At 28.7% G+C, this 15,691-nt stretch overlaps 1 protein-coding gene across 2 annotated transcripts in view; it reads left to right on the forward strand.

Annotated features, from left to right (window-relative positions):
- LOC129962605 (uncharacterized) overlaps nt 1-13,736 on the forward strand; it is a 294,801-nt gene extending 281,065 nt beyond the window's left edge. For both annotated transcript variants that reach the window (XM_056076468.1, XM_056076553.1), the window contains exons 14-15: nt 3,036-3,246; nt 13,191-13,736. In XM_056076468.1, coding sequence (XP_055932443.1) covers nt 3,036-3,246; nt 13,191-13,432 — 453 coding nt within the window. In that variant the 3' untranslated portion in view covers nt 13,433-13,736. The remainder of the gene's footprint in view (nt 1-3,035; nt 3,247-13,190) is intronic.
- Nucleotides 13,737-15,691: the final 1,955 nt, after the last annotated feature.

Below are 15,691 nucleotides of genomic sequence, written 5' to 3' on the forward strand. Positions count from 1 at the left end.
CTGTACACGCAAACTCGATTACTACCAAGCGCAAAAGAGCAAGGTAAATAAGATTTAGTACGCAGGTTTAACATCTAAAATATAGATATTTATCAAATTTTGAATCAATTATATTTGCAAATGTACTTCTGTACTTTCTGATTCATGTTTCGCAGTAACTCATAATTCAACGGCTGAAATCAATAACATTCAGAATGTTATCTTGAGAGAACAACTTTAGTTTCGTGACAAATTATGGTGCCAATCAGCCAGCAAAAAGACGCCAAAAAGACATATTATAGCTATAGATTTAGTAAAAATGATACATTCGCACTGACGATAATATTTCTTAACTACCATACGCCAATACCCAGCAAGTTATTCACAGCTTTACACGAGATCCATAATTTTATGCAGAGGAAGAGGAATTAGATCTTCATTGGAGAGTTGGTGATAAAGTTTCTAAGAGGTCACTCTAGATGGGTTTTTTTCCAGTTTAGACGTTTGTAGACTCATCAATATATCATGTAACAACTATACCACAATCAGCTTAAATGATCTGTAATGTTAAAGTTGTTCTCAAAGTTGATGTAATGCTTCTTGATTAGTGTAAATGATTTGACGTAATTTGCAGTGCTATTCTCACAATGGAGCTAAAAGTGGTTGTAAAATCATTTGTGTTTTATAATGTCAGAATGAAATGAGCTTAGCTAATTTATTTGATGGAAGCATAATGGAGAATTCTTGTAATGCTCTGCTCTTTTCAATGCAGCAATTTCTGAATTTGTTACTATGTTTATTCCAAGTAGCAGCTGTAACGCTACTAACTCACATGATTGTTTTCTGCATTCGGTTATATTTATATTGTTGATTGTTCAAATGTGTTCACCAAATGATAATAAAAATATATAGTCATTAATAACTTTCTTTAATTCATTTTTTTTTCATTATCATCTTGAAATACTTTAGATAATTTTATTTAAACTCGACAAAATGAAATTTAGTTCATTGAAGCTGATATAATGTCGATAATGTTATGCAATGCCGATAATGTAATGCAAAATGTCGATTATTAGCTTTCAAATGTTCAGTAGTTTAGCTCATATTTTACAAAAGATAAAATCGCGTTATTAGTATTTGTTCAAAAGTTTTAAGGAAGAAAAAAAATGCCGATTTCATTTTCGGTTTTATATAAAGCTATTTGGTCATGATATAGTATTATTTTTTTTTAGCTTGGTGCAAGGTTTGGAAATAGTATATGGAATGCAAATTAGAGAAATTTTTCGAATTAAATAATTTGTTAAAATTTGCAAAAGAGCATTTCCGTTGAAATTAATAACATTCTTTAAGAGGAGACTTTCATCCAAAATATTGTTTTCTTTCTATTAAGTAGAATCTCATTATTTAATAATAATTATTAAATATTATCTAAATAAACTAAGATATAGTTTTTAAAAATAATGTGAAATTATTACTCAATGGAAAGTTTCTATATGTATATGAAACATTAAATTAGTGCATACATAAATAAGGCTATAATTTTTTTTAATTATGAAAATATTGTATTTAATTAATAAATATACGTAATCGAATGTTTTTGTTCCGTTACTTATTGTTAGCATATTTTTTTTCAAATACATATTTAGTAAGAAAGAAAACCACTAGGATAATGTGATTGTATTAGTTTTTATATCTTTAATAAATAAATATGTTTTAATATAAATAAATTAAAAACGAGTTGTAATGTATTAAATGTACAAATATATTTTTTTCTTTTTGATTTCTAAAATCTGACACTTGAACTTCTGAAATGTGATGCCTTTAGTTACATAAGCATAAAATACTATTAATAAAAATCTAAATATTCGTTAAAAAAAGAATTTATCTGTTTGCTGATTATTGTTATATTTTTAAATAGGAATTTTAATTACTCAAACGATTTTGCCCATTACTTCTTATCAATTAATACGTTTTTAAATGAATGTCACTGGTGAAATAAAATGTATAACTTCTTCAAATAATTGAGCATTTAATAAAGTATATAAGCTAGAGCGAGCAATTTATGGGTCAAAGTGTAACTATATATTTGGAAAATATAACTCTTCAATTTATCATAAAAAACATAATTTTACTGAAACTTGAATTATACTTAAATCCTTTTAATGAGTGTAGATCTGCAGAGTAATGACAATTGAAATTCAGAATATATTTTATTTTATAAGCTGTTGCATTTTATATGATTTTGTAAATTTCTAAAACAGACATTCTCACCCCAGTTTACCAATTAATATCCACTTATCTATAAACCTTTATTTATATTTCGATAAATAATTTGGTATTTTATATTCCTATGTGGTGTGCCAATTAATATACACTTATTTGTAAACTTTTATTGATATTTTAAGTAATAATTTGATATTTTATAATCTTAGATGGTGTGCTAATTAATATACACTTATTTATAAACCTTTATTTATACTTTAGTTAATAATTTGATATATTATAATCTTAGGTGTTGTGCCAGTTAATGCACATTTATTTATAAAGTTTTATTTATATTTCGATTAATAATTTGGAATTTTATAATCTAAGATGGCGTGCCAATTAATGTTCACTTATTTATAAACATTTATTTATTTTTCGATGAATAATTTGATATTTTATATTCTTAGATGTTGTGCCAATTAAGCACACTTATTTATAAACCTTTATTTATATTTAGATTAATAATTTAGAATTTTATAATATTAGGTAGCGTGCAATTAATACGTACTTATTCAGAAACCTTTATTTATATTTTAATTAATGATTTGGTATTTTTTAATCTTAGGTGATGTGTTAATTGAAACACACTTATTTATAAAACTTTATTTATATTTCAATTAATAATTTGGTATTTTATAATCTTAGGTGTTATGTCAATTAATATAAATTTATTTATATTTCGATTAATAATTTGGTATTTTATAATCTTAGGTGGTGTGCCAATTAATATGCACTTATTTATAAGCCTTTATTTATATTTAGATTAATAATTTAGAATTTTATAATATTAGGTGGTGTGCCAAATCCCAACAGGCCGTAGAGAGGATGATACAGAAACAGTTTTCTCATTCGGGCGTAAGAAAAGAGAGTCCGGTACCGAGGAAGTGTTGTCATCTGTTACTCTTTCTAGAAGCATTGCCATTCAAGCCGACGACTTCGCGAGTGTTAAATCGCTCGTGCCAGAAAACTATGCTTCCCCTGTCACTGCACCATCACTTTTAGGTATGGTATATTTTTGAAACACGATGTGTTTTATAAACATATCAACAAAGCATAAAAGTAAAATGTATTGAACCTTACATCGTACCATTTAAGCGGAAACAGATCAAAAACGATTTCGATATATGGAGTGCTTATTATTTTTTTTCTCTCCTTCAAACGAATTGGTTATATGTATATGGTCGATTTTTAGGCTTGATCTTTACACTAGAGCAAACTGAATTAAGACGCTATAGAAGTGATCTCTTGGTAATTGCACGTGGTTGTAATTGAGTAGTCCCAAATTTAGGATAAAATGTGCTTCATAATTTAACTTGATTCTTAAATAAATAATTAATTGTTCTTAATTTGGAAGTTTGCTGGTCATGAAATCTATATATTAGGCAACTTAACACAGTCTGTCCCCCACGATAGTTTTCTCATTACTTGGAAATAAAATAAAGCATCTCATTTTATCCAATTTTCATTTATCATTTTCCTTATTTTATCCAATTATCATTGATCCATTTATTTTGTTTATGTAAATCTATATACGTACCGGTGAATTCTTTCATTAGAGTCGTAGACAATCGAGCCGTACCAATTCTTTTCAATAAATTCATAACTTGATGCTATTGTTATTGATGATATGATACAATATATAGTATTAAAATGAAAAGAGGAAAAATATTACCTTACCTTTATCTAAGAGCTGGACAAAACATTCAAATAATTATTGTATCGATTTGCAACTGTAAATATTATGTAAGTGCTCGATTTTTATAAAGTCTGCTACAGCCAGAGTTAAAATCGTATACTGCTATTCTAGAAACAAAGAGAGCTGTTTCACATTGCAAATGGAAATAATTTGTTTCTATATTACAGGCATCATTCTTGGCCAATCTGTCTAGTTAAATACATTATAGTTTAGAATATTCAACAAATAAATATTTGCTTATACAATTTCATGTAATTGAAAGAAGAAAATATGAGAAGAAATATTAGATAAAACGGATCATTATAATTATCATACAAATTGACTCTGTTATTCTTAAAATCATTCGAGTCCAGGTACCTTAAAAAAAATGAAAAGACAGAGTTCCTCTTTCAAATATAAGAGTTGTCTATCCCCCTAGAAACACACAAATATAGCCTATATTCTTAAGAGGTTGACATACATAAGATGGCTCCACTTAGCTGATAGCTCTTAAGAAAATTCTTGCTCGGTGATCTTTAGAAAGTTCTCTAAAGCGTCCCTATTCTCCAAATCACAAATGAGCGAGCATTTTTAATGAACAAAACGCGGGCCTCGGGTGTTCAACCATTCACACATGAAGAAAAAGAGAGGAATTTCGTATCTATAAAGAGGTTCCCTGGACGCCCTCCATTGCAACGTTGAACTGGCATTTGGAATCTTGCTGTGTTTATAGAGTTAAATAGATATTTTTAAGCATTGAAATGAAAAGAGGAGAAATAGTGTCTTGTTTCCATCCGAATAGTTGCTTCCGTAGAAATAAACAAGCACAAGCAACATTAAAGTATTAAATTATGATTGCAAATATGGTCGAAGATTTTCGAGTCGATGATAGGTAATACTAAAATTTTCATGTATATTTTAAGGCAAAATATGTCATTTAAAATTACAAAGAGGAACGATATATAAATATAATATATGCATAATTATTATCTTTATAATAAAGGACATTGTCTTTATAATTGTTTAAAAAGTAAACAACAGATTGTGTAAGATTGAAAAATGAAAAGAATATGAAAAACAGTGCACATAAAATGAATTGAAGAAGCAGTCCTGCAGCAAACGAGGGGTTTTCAAATGTTTAGGTGGTTAAAAGTTATGCACTATATTTCCATTACTGAACATATTCTGATTATTATACTCTTGTAAAGTCCTTACTTGATGGTGAAAACATTGATTTTTTAATCATTAATGTAATAATAACTTTCTATACAGAGTATTGGGTGAACTTTCTACATGGTCACATTCTTCTTATGTAAAAGATTCAAACATCTGGTCACTTAAAGTTGAGAAAATGTTATCTCCTTCTTGCTTTCGGATCATAAAATTTTCAGTAGTGTAAATTTTATTGTATACAGTAAATATACTGTATATATTTTAGTATTTGCACCTGGCAAAAACGAATAGCCTTTCATCATTGTTGAATTTGAAGTGGTTTAAAAGGCTTCAATTGTTCAGTTATCTAAGATGACAAATAACGTAAACTGTCTTCCAATTGTAAAAAGTAAATTTAAAAAATTAAAAATATTTGCACAAAATAAAAGTTTTCGTATAAAACTACGGACTTAATCTTTAAAGTAAATGGAAATAAATTCGCAAGATTTGAAAATGAATTTGATTGAAAAGAGTAATTTTCTTAATGTTTCAATAAGAATTTATATACAGTGTATTTTAATAGTATATGAGAAACATATAAAAAAGATAAAAGATAATACTTTCTACTTCCTATGCAAGCATTCATGTTTGATAGATCTAATATTATCAAAATCTTACTTTTTTATGTAATTTTAATTAAATAAACACACAAAAAGTATTTTCTTTCGGATTTAATTAAGATTTTACTGAAGATGTTATAAGTAACATTTAAAAAGTGTCAACGATATCGAACACTTGGTTAGAACAAACTAAATCAAGCGAAAAGTAAAGTCTTACACAATGTTAAATAAAATATAAAAAATTCTTTTCGAAGAGTGTTTACAAAAATAAAAGTTTTGTCGAAATTAATAAGACACGATCTGATTGTTAGACTCCTCAAAATCCAGCCGGTGCCATCTGCTTTTCTATTCTTACATCATATATATATATATATATTTTAGTTTTATTTTACCAAAAAAGAAAATAAACAACTACAGAAAAAGCCGTTCCTAGAAGTTGAGGATTCAATTTCTGAGAATGCATCCCTTTTCAAGAATAAAAAGTTCATTCCTTATCCCAGCTGCCAATTTAATGAGGAGAAATCGTGTCTCCAATATGTTTCACTCACAGAGAAGTTGCTACTTTAACTGTCAAATTAAAAAAATAAATAAGTAAGACGCGTTATATATTAAGGGAGACGAAATCGTTTTCCCACGTTGTAATGGATTCCCCAGGAAATAATAAGCCTTAAAATGAAGCGAAAAATTTCCAAAGAACAAATGAACTAGCGAAATAAAAGAGAAAAAGGGAGAAAAAAATCGTAATCGAACTAGGGAATAAAGTTTCCATGAAGAGTTATTGCCAAACAATAAAGAGATTTTCCAAGGAGTCTTACTGATTATTTCACTTACTTTACATTTTCTCTCATACACTTCACAGTTTTTTAATGGTATTTTTTTGTCCCTTTCACGCCTTTAACAGATTCTTGCTGCATTTTAATTTTAAAGTATTTTAATTTCAGCGTTTTTCAATTTCGTACCAGAAAAGTATTATTATTTCCTCCCGATGTTCAACTTGAGCGACGAAAAGTTTAGCAGCTGTGGATTTTTTTTTTCTCTCTTTATTTGAATTTTTTTCTTTTATTTTACATACTCGTTATTTTCTTCTTGACATTTTTTTTATTCGCTAGTTTCCTGAACTTTTCTTAATTTTTTTTTCTTTCCTAACTTCGACCGTTAGATTCCCTTTTTTGGCTTTCCGTGTGCCATGCGAGTGAAGAAATAAATGGAAAGAAGATTCTTAAAGAAGCTGAGCTAATCTTTTAAAACCCTGCCAAAGAACCAATGTGAAATCGAAAAGAGGAGACTGAGGGAAAAAAAAGTTTCCTTTTCAAAGTGTTTTCGCTGGCTCAGTTCAACGTAGAAAAGTCATGTTCAACGTGAATAAGCACGCAATGCATAGTCCAAGTTGTTCAAGGGCCACTGCTTTTCTAAGCCAGCCTTGTATGGGCTGTTCAACCCGTACAGATAGCTTTCAAAAGTGTCATCTACGTCAAGAATAAAGAAGGGCATTGTAAAAAATGTGCATTGTATTTTTTAGAAATTCTTGCAGCAGGATATGTGCATAAAAGTTCTGAAAATTGCAGAAGAATTTCATGCTTGAAATCTTCTGTCAAGCAAACAGCTAAAAATGCTTGATAAAAGTTAGTGTGCGAGAAGAAAGTTCAGTTAAGCGAAAGTTTTCGTGAAAAACTTTAAATGAGTTTTATTTTGAACTATATGCTGTTTTTATTAATCTTTAGCATCTAAAAATTTTCACTCCAATAAAAAGGAAGCTTCCATTTCAATCTAGAAAAGCGGGGTGCGGTCCTGGAATCACGTTTAATCGCACAGATGCATAAAATTATTTGCTTTTTTTCATTAAAATACCATATTTCTAGTCCCAGAATTTTATTAAGCTCTGTTTGGCAACTTGTATTAAACCTTCTTCCTCTTCCAACACTTTTGAACTTCATCTGAAAGATATCGAGACATTTAATTTAGTTATTTATGTTAACGTCCCGCTTTTAGGCAATTCTAGGGTTATTTTGGGATGGATTTTGTATTTTTAACCGCAGTCAGCTGACGAGGACGACACTTGATCTGGCACATCCCTCTCTAAACTTACACATCATACCATTGGAATGATGTTTGGCCTCGCCGGATTTACCGTGCATCAGACCCACTTGCACGATAGTTCTTTGGTGGAATCTGGCCTTGAACCTAAAATCCTTTGGTTCCGAAGCCGAGACCTTACCACCAGGACTTCGTGGTCGTGAAAGACATTGAGGAAACAATCAACAGGTTTTCCCTTCTGTCATATTTCGTTGCTCGAATATATTAAATACTTTTTTTATAATTTGTAGTTTAAATTTTTTTCATTTACTTTCTATTTATATATAACTCAGACCAAAGAATTATTTTATAAATTATTTAAATAAATTTCATTGAAATGTGTGAATTTGCAAAATAAAAGATACAACACTCTCCGTCATCAATGATGTTCTCCTATTATTACAAATTACAGCATGATATTTCCAAGATGATTTTCGATACATTGAATGCCGAGCAATATCGTGAAGATATCGTAATTATTTTGTTGATCATTCTGAACTAATGAAACTCCATCTCATTCCTTTGTTTCCTTACATGTCTGTAATTGAATTTTCCCCTGTATCTAATATCATTTTCGAGGTAAGCATATTAATTCCTAATTTTTTCGCTAGATGGCACTGTGGGCAGTATCATCGTTTAGTCAACAATCATTTAACTTCGTGCTTTAGACGATTAATATGTAACGTTCACTGAAATCACAATGTTTTGCTGTAACAACTCAAGGATATTTTGCCCTTGTTGTGGTATATCTCCTTTGTATTTTTGGGTAGGTCGCAAGTATGATTTTGTTGTGACACCTCATATAATGTAATCTTACATATGACATGGATTTCGAAAATTTCATTTGAAAAAGTTTGTTGCAGTCAATTATTTTAATTACATTATTATTGCAATCAGTTACTTTATTTTACATATAAATCTGTGATGAATTATTTGCTTCGCTTTCTCCCGGAAACATTTAATGATGAAGCATGAAGGCTATGATGAAGCCTAGACTACCATCAAAGTAACAGAATAAAAATCAGGCATTCCTAGTAGCACATTATACAATACGATATGATATAAAACAATATTCGGAATATTTTGTAATAGTGTTGAATATTGAATAATGTAATATTGTAATAAAACTTGTTTTAACTGGGCGCAAAATGAATGGCACAATGGTAAAATGCTATATATGATGTGAAAACGACAGTTTGCTTGTTCGGATCTGACTGCAGGCCAGCTGCCTAAAAATTGCTTTGTTATTGGTTTACTTTTTGTTATTTCTCGGCAGTTCTAGAATGTTCTTCTAACTTCTGTATCTTCCTAAACCTGGAAGATTCGAATTATTTCGCCTTGTAGAAAAATGTCGATGTAAGGTTTAGTTCCTTGACTAAAGTCTCAAAGTTCAGATTTAATAGTTTTATCTTTGGCTTTAGGTAACACACGGTTTGTCTACGCTAACTTCATTTACGTGACAATATAATATTGCATAATATTGATCAACAGGCGGTGCTTTCTAGAATGTCAACAGGACATGAACAGTATTTCTGAAAAGTTAAATCTATTTCGTAATAATTTTCTATATAAATGATAATGATCTTGATACAATCAACCCTGTTTATATTTTTTGCCCGATTATGGCCAAAAATAGGTATTATAAAATCTTTGCTTACATAGAAAAGTAAAGACTGATAGAATAATAATAAAGAGATTGTTTGCATTGTTGTAAAAATGAGTAACTTTTTTTGATGAGTAACTTTTTTTAAATGAGTAACTAAAAATGAGTAATTTTTTTTTAGGATAATTGCTATACATACGGAAAAATTTGTTTACCCTGATAAGCAAACTATGGTTTTTCAATGATTTTTATGAGGATGAAATGAAATGGAGTGTTATTGACATATGTCAAGTGAAAAAAAAAGCGCCTTATCGTCACTTTTTTAATATTAATAATTTTAATAAATTGGCAATAAGTATATTTTATTTGAATAAAAGTGCCTATCAAAACTGCAGTTTCTCGATTTTTTTTCTCCATGATAGGGCTCATAGCAATTCCTAAGCAATTTATAACAAAATATGGGAATTTTTTATATTTTAATTTAGTAAAATTTCTGTAAATTAATTTATAAAATTTCAGTAAAATTTATTTCTGTTGATAATTTATTTCAGTAAAATAATTTTGAGAAAATATTCTTACCTTTTACATTCTTGCATATTTATATTACCTCCTAACGTTTTATGTCCATTTTCACTTTATAATGAAGAGAAATAAATAATATTCTGCATAGCCTTTTTTGAATGAGTAGAAATTTCGACGTGCTGGCGACTACAGAATTTCTTTTAACTAGTATGATCCGGTTTTAGATATCGAATTTATTCAAAGATAGAATAGCAGGCAATCAACCCTATAAGTGAGGAATTTTAACAAACATTTGGCCTTAACTTCCATTTCTATTGACAATTCCTGTGTCAGATTCCATCTACTAAACTCGCTGTGTTATTAAAAATGGTTGAGAGAAAATTGAATGGAACTCTAAATTTTGGATTTTATCAGAATCATGGATTCGAATGTTTTGGTTATTAACATATTTTCTTTTTGTATTCTTTGTATACGAGGAATGGAAAGTGAAATAAAATGGAACACTTGCAACATATTTTGTATTTTATAGCATGGATTGCAAAGAATTGTCATTTCCTTATCTTTTACAGGACCAGTTTCTGTACTAGATGTTGAAGAATAGGCCTTTTTTTTTAATAGAAATTTTTTCTCGAAAGCAACACATTCTGCATTCTTTTTTTCATTGTTATTCTCTTTCTAAGCATGCTTTGCAGAAAAATATACGAGCCGCAAAGATTTGAAATCGATAAAATGTGTTCCTGTTCTTTCAAACTTTATGAAGATTGATGAGAAAAATTTCTAGATTTTATCATTTCTTATACGTTATTAAGTGCTAGTTTTTATTCTCAAAATTCTTCGAGGTTATTTTTTATATCCTTGTTTCAAATCCTATCTTTGGAAGAAACATATTACATGGAAAGAAATGCACATTTCGTATCGTACGAATCTTCGCGACAAAGAAAAAAAATCATCGAAAAATTTGGTAAATGTATTTTTCGGTTCATGAAAAATCATTAGATTTCTTTTCTTATACCTTGAGATAATTATTTCTCCATTTTCAGAACTTTTTCTTCCCTAGTTTTCAGCCGCAGTTCGTTTGTTTTCATAGAACCTTTCAACAAGATTCATTTTTCATTGAAATAAAATTAGCAGGCTATGCTTTACTGACATAATCTTGCTTTTTTTTCTTTTCTCCTTTGAATATTTTAATAATGATAAAAGATATTAGATATGTATATTTTACACAAAATCTAGCATCAAAAAATAAATAAAACCCTTAATGGATACTAGAATAATTAGTTTTTATCGTGAAGAGTTAATAATCATTAAGTCATTATTTATAGATGTCTTTATTTTAGATATTTTTTGTGTGTGTCTTAGTATGCACAATGGTTGCTTAATTAGTTAAGATGAGTAATTGAAAAATTTCTATGAATCTTTCTGCATTAGTCTTATGCCATTGATTCTGATTACAAATTCGATGAAATGAACGAATTTACCAAAAAATAAACCATGACGATTTAGTTAAAACAAACTAGAACAATTTATATTTGCACTATTTTATTGCACTTTTTAACCTTCGAACACTTTTTTTTTATTAATATATGCTTGGGTAAAATTTCAATTATTACTTAAAATTAGGGACTTGACTATGAAACCGGGAATTTATTCCTCTCTCCTACTGTCCTAGTTAAGATCTGTGATCCTTTTTTGGTGACCTATGCGACCAAATTCTTTTATTATCTTATTAGAATGACATCTTGTCATCGAATATAATGTTGATTGCCTTGCCTGCTTTTATGCCTTGTTATTCTCCACTCTGGAAAGAGAGATTTACAGGGATTCTAAATTAATGTTGAATCAATATCAGATCGATGGCTTCAGATCTTGGCGATTTTTGTGGCAGAAATGACGGTTCTGGAAAATGCAAGAGTTATGATTTTATCTCTATAAGGGGCGAACACTAGAGATCCATTAGAAAACTCCATGTGACGTCCTGCCATGTAAAATAATAAATATAAGCCAAGAGACTGAAGCAAAATTGTTGTTTTTGGAGTATTAATCTTTGTATTCGTAGGAACTTACACAGGTTTTGTTCCCACAAGGAGCTTATTTTTTTTTTTTTTTCCTATTTAGCAATTTGCTATCTGCTTGAACTATGGGTTTCCACAAGTGATGTTTTTTATGTACGATTCGGCTATTTTCGTTACCTATGCTTCACGTTTAATGGAATTTCCTCGGATTAAAGCGTTTTCTGTGCAATCACTTGCCAATTTTCGTAACAATATAACTACATTCATAAGTCATATATGATGAAAAGAAAATGTGGTATTTTATGTTGATGGGTTTTTTTTCTTCTTTTTTTTTCAGTGTAGCAACTGAAAAAGGAATCTGACTTAAATAACGTATATAGGGCTAGCTTTATCAAATGGATGACTTTCATTGAAATTTTATCTTTTTTTTTTCGCTTGAAGCAAAAGCATACAGCAGTGAATAATTCCTTGCTAATAGATACATCGATCCTCCAGTTTCTCAAGTATGTTTTTTAAGGGACAACCAAAGATAGAATCCATATTCCTTCCTCTTCTTCGTATTCTTTACTTTTATTACACTTTAATCCATTAAGTCACTAGAAATTAGGGAGATAATTATAGGGCAAAGGTACAAGATTATGAATTCACACTCATGTATTAAATAACATAAGAAGTGGAGTTGGATTATAAATAAACTTTTTCTGGTTAGTGCATAAAATAACTTATTTCCAAATTTCTTATTAGTATAAACATTTTACTATTTTTCTTATTCTTCTCTTCAAAAAGCATGCTATGAAAGTTTTTGAAAAACGTTAAAATTTCAAAACAGTATACAAATACTTATTTTCTAATTGTTTTCAACGTTTAGATAAGGAAAATTTGAAATCTCAAAATGATCTTTCAATACTGTTTGTAGTTGAAGAAACGTGAAACTATTTTGCTTCTTTTTCAATTCTTTAGAAGATAAGAGATATGAGCTTCTAGATGATGGTATAAATTGTACTTGTCTTCCTTCAGTAGCAATAAATCTTAACAACATGCATGGTATGATATTATAAAGTAATAAAATTATCTATAGGGTGGTTAGGGAAATGATGGATTAGTTCCAAAAGGGGAATGAAATCCTAATATTTTTATAGAATGGCTTATATACATAAGGAGATGAGAAATCTGTCCTGCCATAAGAAAAGATTCCTTTTAAAAGATCCATAATGATTATTTGAACTGTAGATGATTCGATTCATAAGAGTAAGATATTCTGAATAATTGTGCTTTTATTTTATTTTCAGATCTGAAAGGAGGCAGTGGACTGTTTCATACTTTTAGTTCAACCACAACCAATTCGGATGCCACCTTCTGCTTCGATCCGACTATGTTTGCATTGATAGCAGGCGGGTTTTTCTTAGTGGAAGTGTGCGGATTTTCTGCCTGCCTCATCGCTGCTTGCCGCTTCAGGAAGAATTCTAAGAAAATGGCGAACAAGAAGCGCCATCTATCGATTCACTATGAAAACAGCACTGAAGGATCCTAAATCTGGAAAATCTGCTTTTCCAACCGAATTTCAGTATTATGATTCTGATCTCTAAATTTTATGCATTGCATTTCGAAATTTATCAAAAAAAAAAAAAAAAAATTAAAGGATTTTTTTTCCGGAACCGAATTTTAGAGGCAAAAAGAAATAGGGATATTTTTTTTATATTTAAATGAATTTATTAGTGTATATATATAATATATCACGGCCTTTAAATTTGATGTAATAGAAAATGTTGTATTGCTTTCAATTTTTTTTCTTTTATATTAAAATTTGGATAATCACAAGTAAGAGGTCAATTAAAAAATTACTATTAAAATAAATATTAAGAATCTCATTTATAGCTTTGTCCTTCAATTATCCAAAATAACTGTTTTTATTTTCTGTGAAATGGATTTTATAAAAATAGCACATAATTATTTTATGCAATGGACAATATTTTCTGAAACTTAAAATATTCTTATCAACATTTATAAATTATTTTACTATATCAAATAAAAATAGTGATCCGTTTAATAAATTTAAAATCATTTTATGTCATTCTAAAATTTCAAATTCAATCTTCATTTGCAAAAATTATCAGTTATGCGATTAAGTTATGAAGGTCAATATGTGATTATGACATTCAATGTTTCTTATGGCAGCTATTAAATGTTATTTATGTTATTTGTAATTTTGTCCACATGTGTTATTGTTGTCTTTTGTTGTCTGAAAATTTTCATTTTTCTAGATTGAAAACGAACAAACATTCACTCGTTTCGTCCGTTACTTTTTATTTTCTAAAAATTTCTTTCATAACTACATTTTCCTGTATTTTATATATTTCGTTTTTTGCTTCTGAAAAGGTTTTATGTAACTGCATTGCGAAATAAATGTTAATCTTATATTTTATGGAAATGTTCTTCTCAAAGAATTACAGTTTTTTTCTTTACTTATTAAAATCTTTGAAGCAATTGCTGTGATAATTTTTTCTTAGAAATGATGCATTGGTATTGGTTTGTACTGGATGAAAAAATCTCACGCATTACCTTATTATCTATTTCACTTTTGTAAACTGCTTCTAAACTGTTTATTAGTTTTACTAGCACTTCATATTTGTGTTGCTGTTATTTATTTCATATGTATAATTGTAAGAATTATACCGAATGGTTAACTATTTATGTTTTGATATGCATTTTTAATCAGTTGAGCGTTTATGGTATCGAGGACAAGGGAATATTTGGTGTGGTTTTATACAATTTTTTGTATTTTTATACATTTTTTGAATAAAATTTTATAATAAAATTCCTCAAATTGTTCTTTTTGTACAACACACACACACATACACGTCTCGATAAAAATTTGAATGCTAAATATTGAAATAAAATTTACATTCAATAGAATCAGCATTTAAACAAGCAACTTATTCTGCAAAAAAAAAAAAAAGAAAGAAAGAAAGAACGGAAGTGCTAAACAAATTCTTGCTAAAACAAACGAAGAAAAACGGCAAGTATTACGGGAAAGAGTTTTAAAAAATATCGCTTTCGAAATCGGAAATTGATATATTTGAAATTCGTTTCTAGTGCCCACGTAATCCACTATATTGTAACATTTGAAAAACACAATACCTTATAATATTAAAACAGTACAACGAATAACAGTTTCGTTACATTTTTCAATATTTATTTCCAGTATTGTACCATTTGTTTTATTCCAGTATTGTACCCATTATTGTGTAATATAATCCTCAATATTGCACAATATAATCCCCATTATTGTGTAATATAATCTACAATATTGTACAATGTATTTTTATAATAAATTTGCAATATAATCCTCAATATTGTACAAGTAGTATTATAATAAATTTCCAATATAATCCTCAGTGTTGTACAAATAGTTTTATAATAAATTTGCAATATAATATTCAATATTGTACAAAATAATTTTATAATATATTTGCACTATAATCCTCAATATTGTACAAAATAATTTTATAATGAATTATTCACATATTTTTTTATGTACACACACACACACACACAGTCTTGATAAAATGTTGAATGATATTCGTGAAAATCGTGATATTTTTTTTTTTCAAATTTCGCAGAAATAGGAACAACTTGGATGAGATATTCCTATTGGTTTCCTATATCAGAGCTATATCTTATGATTTAAAAATAGTTATGGGTCGCGGTGGCCTGGTGGTAAGGTTTCAGGTTCGAGACCCGATTCCACCGAAGAACTGTCGTGTAAGGTGGTCTGTTGCTCGCTATATCT

Source organism: Argiope bruennichi, chromosome 1 (assembly GCF_947563725.1).
Source record: "Argiope bruennichi chromosome 1, qqArgBrue1.1, whole genome shotgun sequence".
NCBI classification, from domain to species: domain Eukaryota; kingdom Metazoa; phylum Arthropoda; class Arachnida; order Araneae; family Araneidae; genus Argiope; species Argiope bruennichi.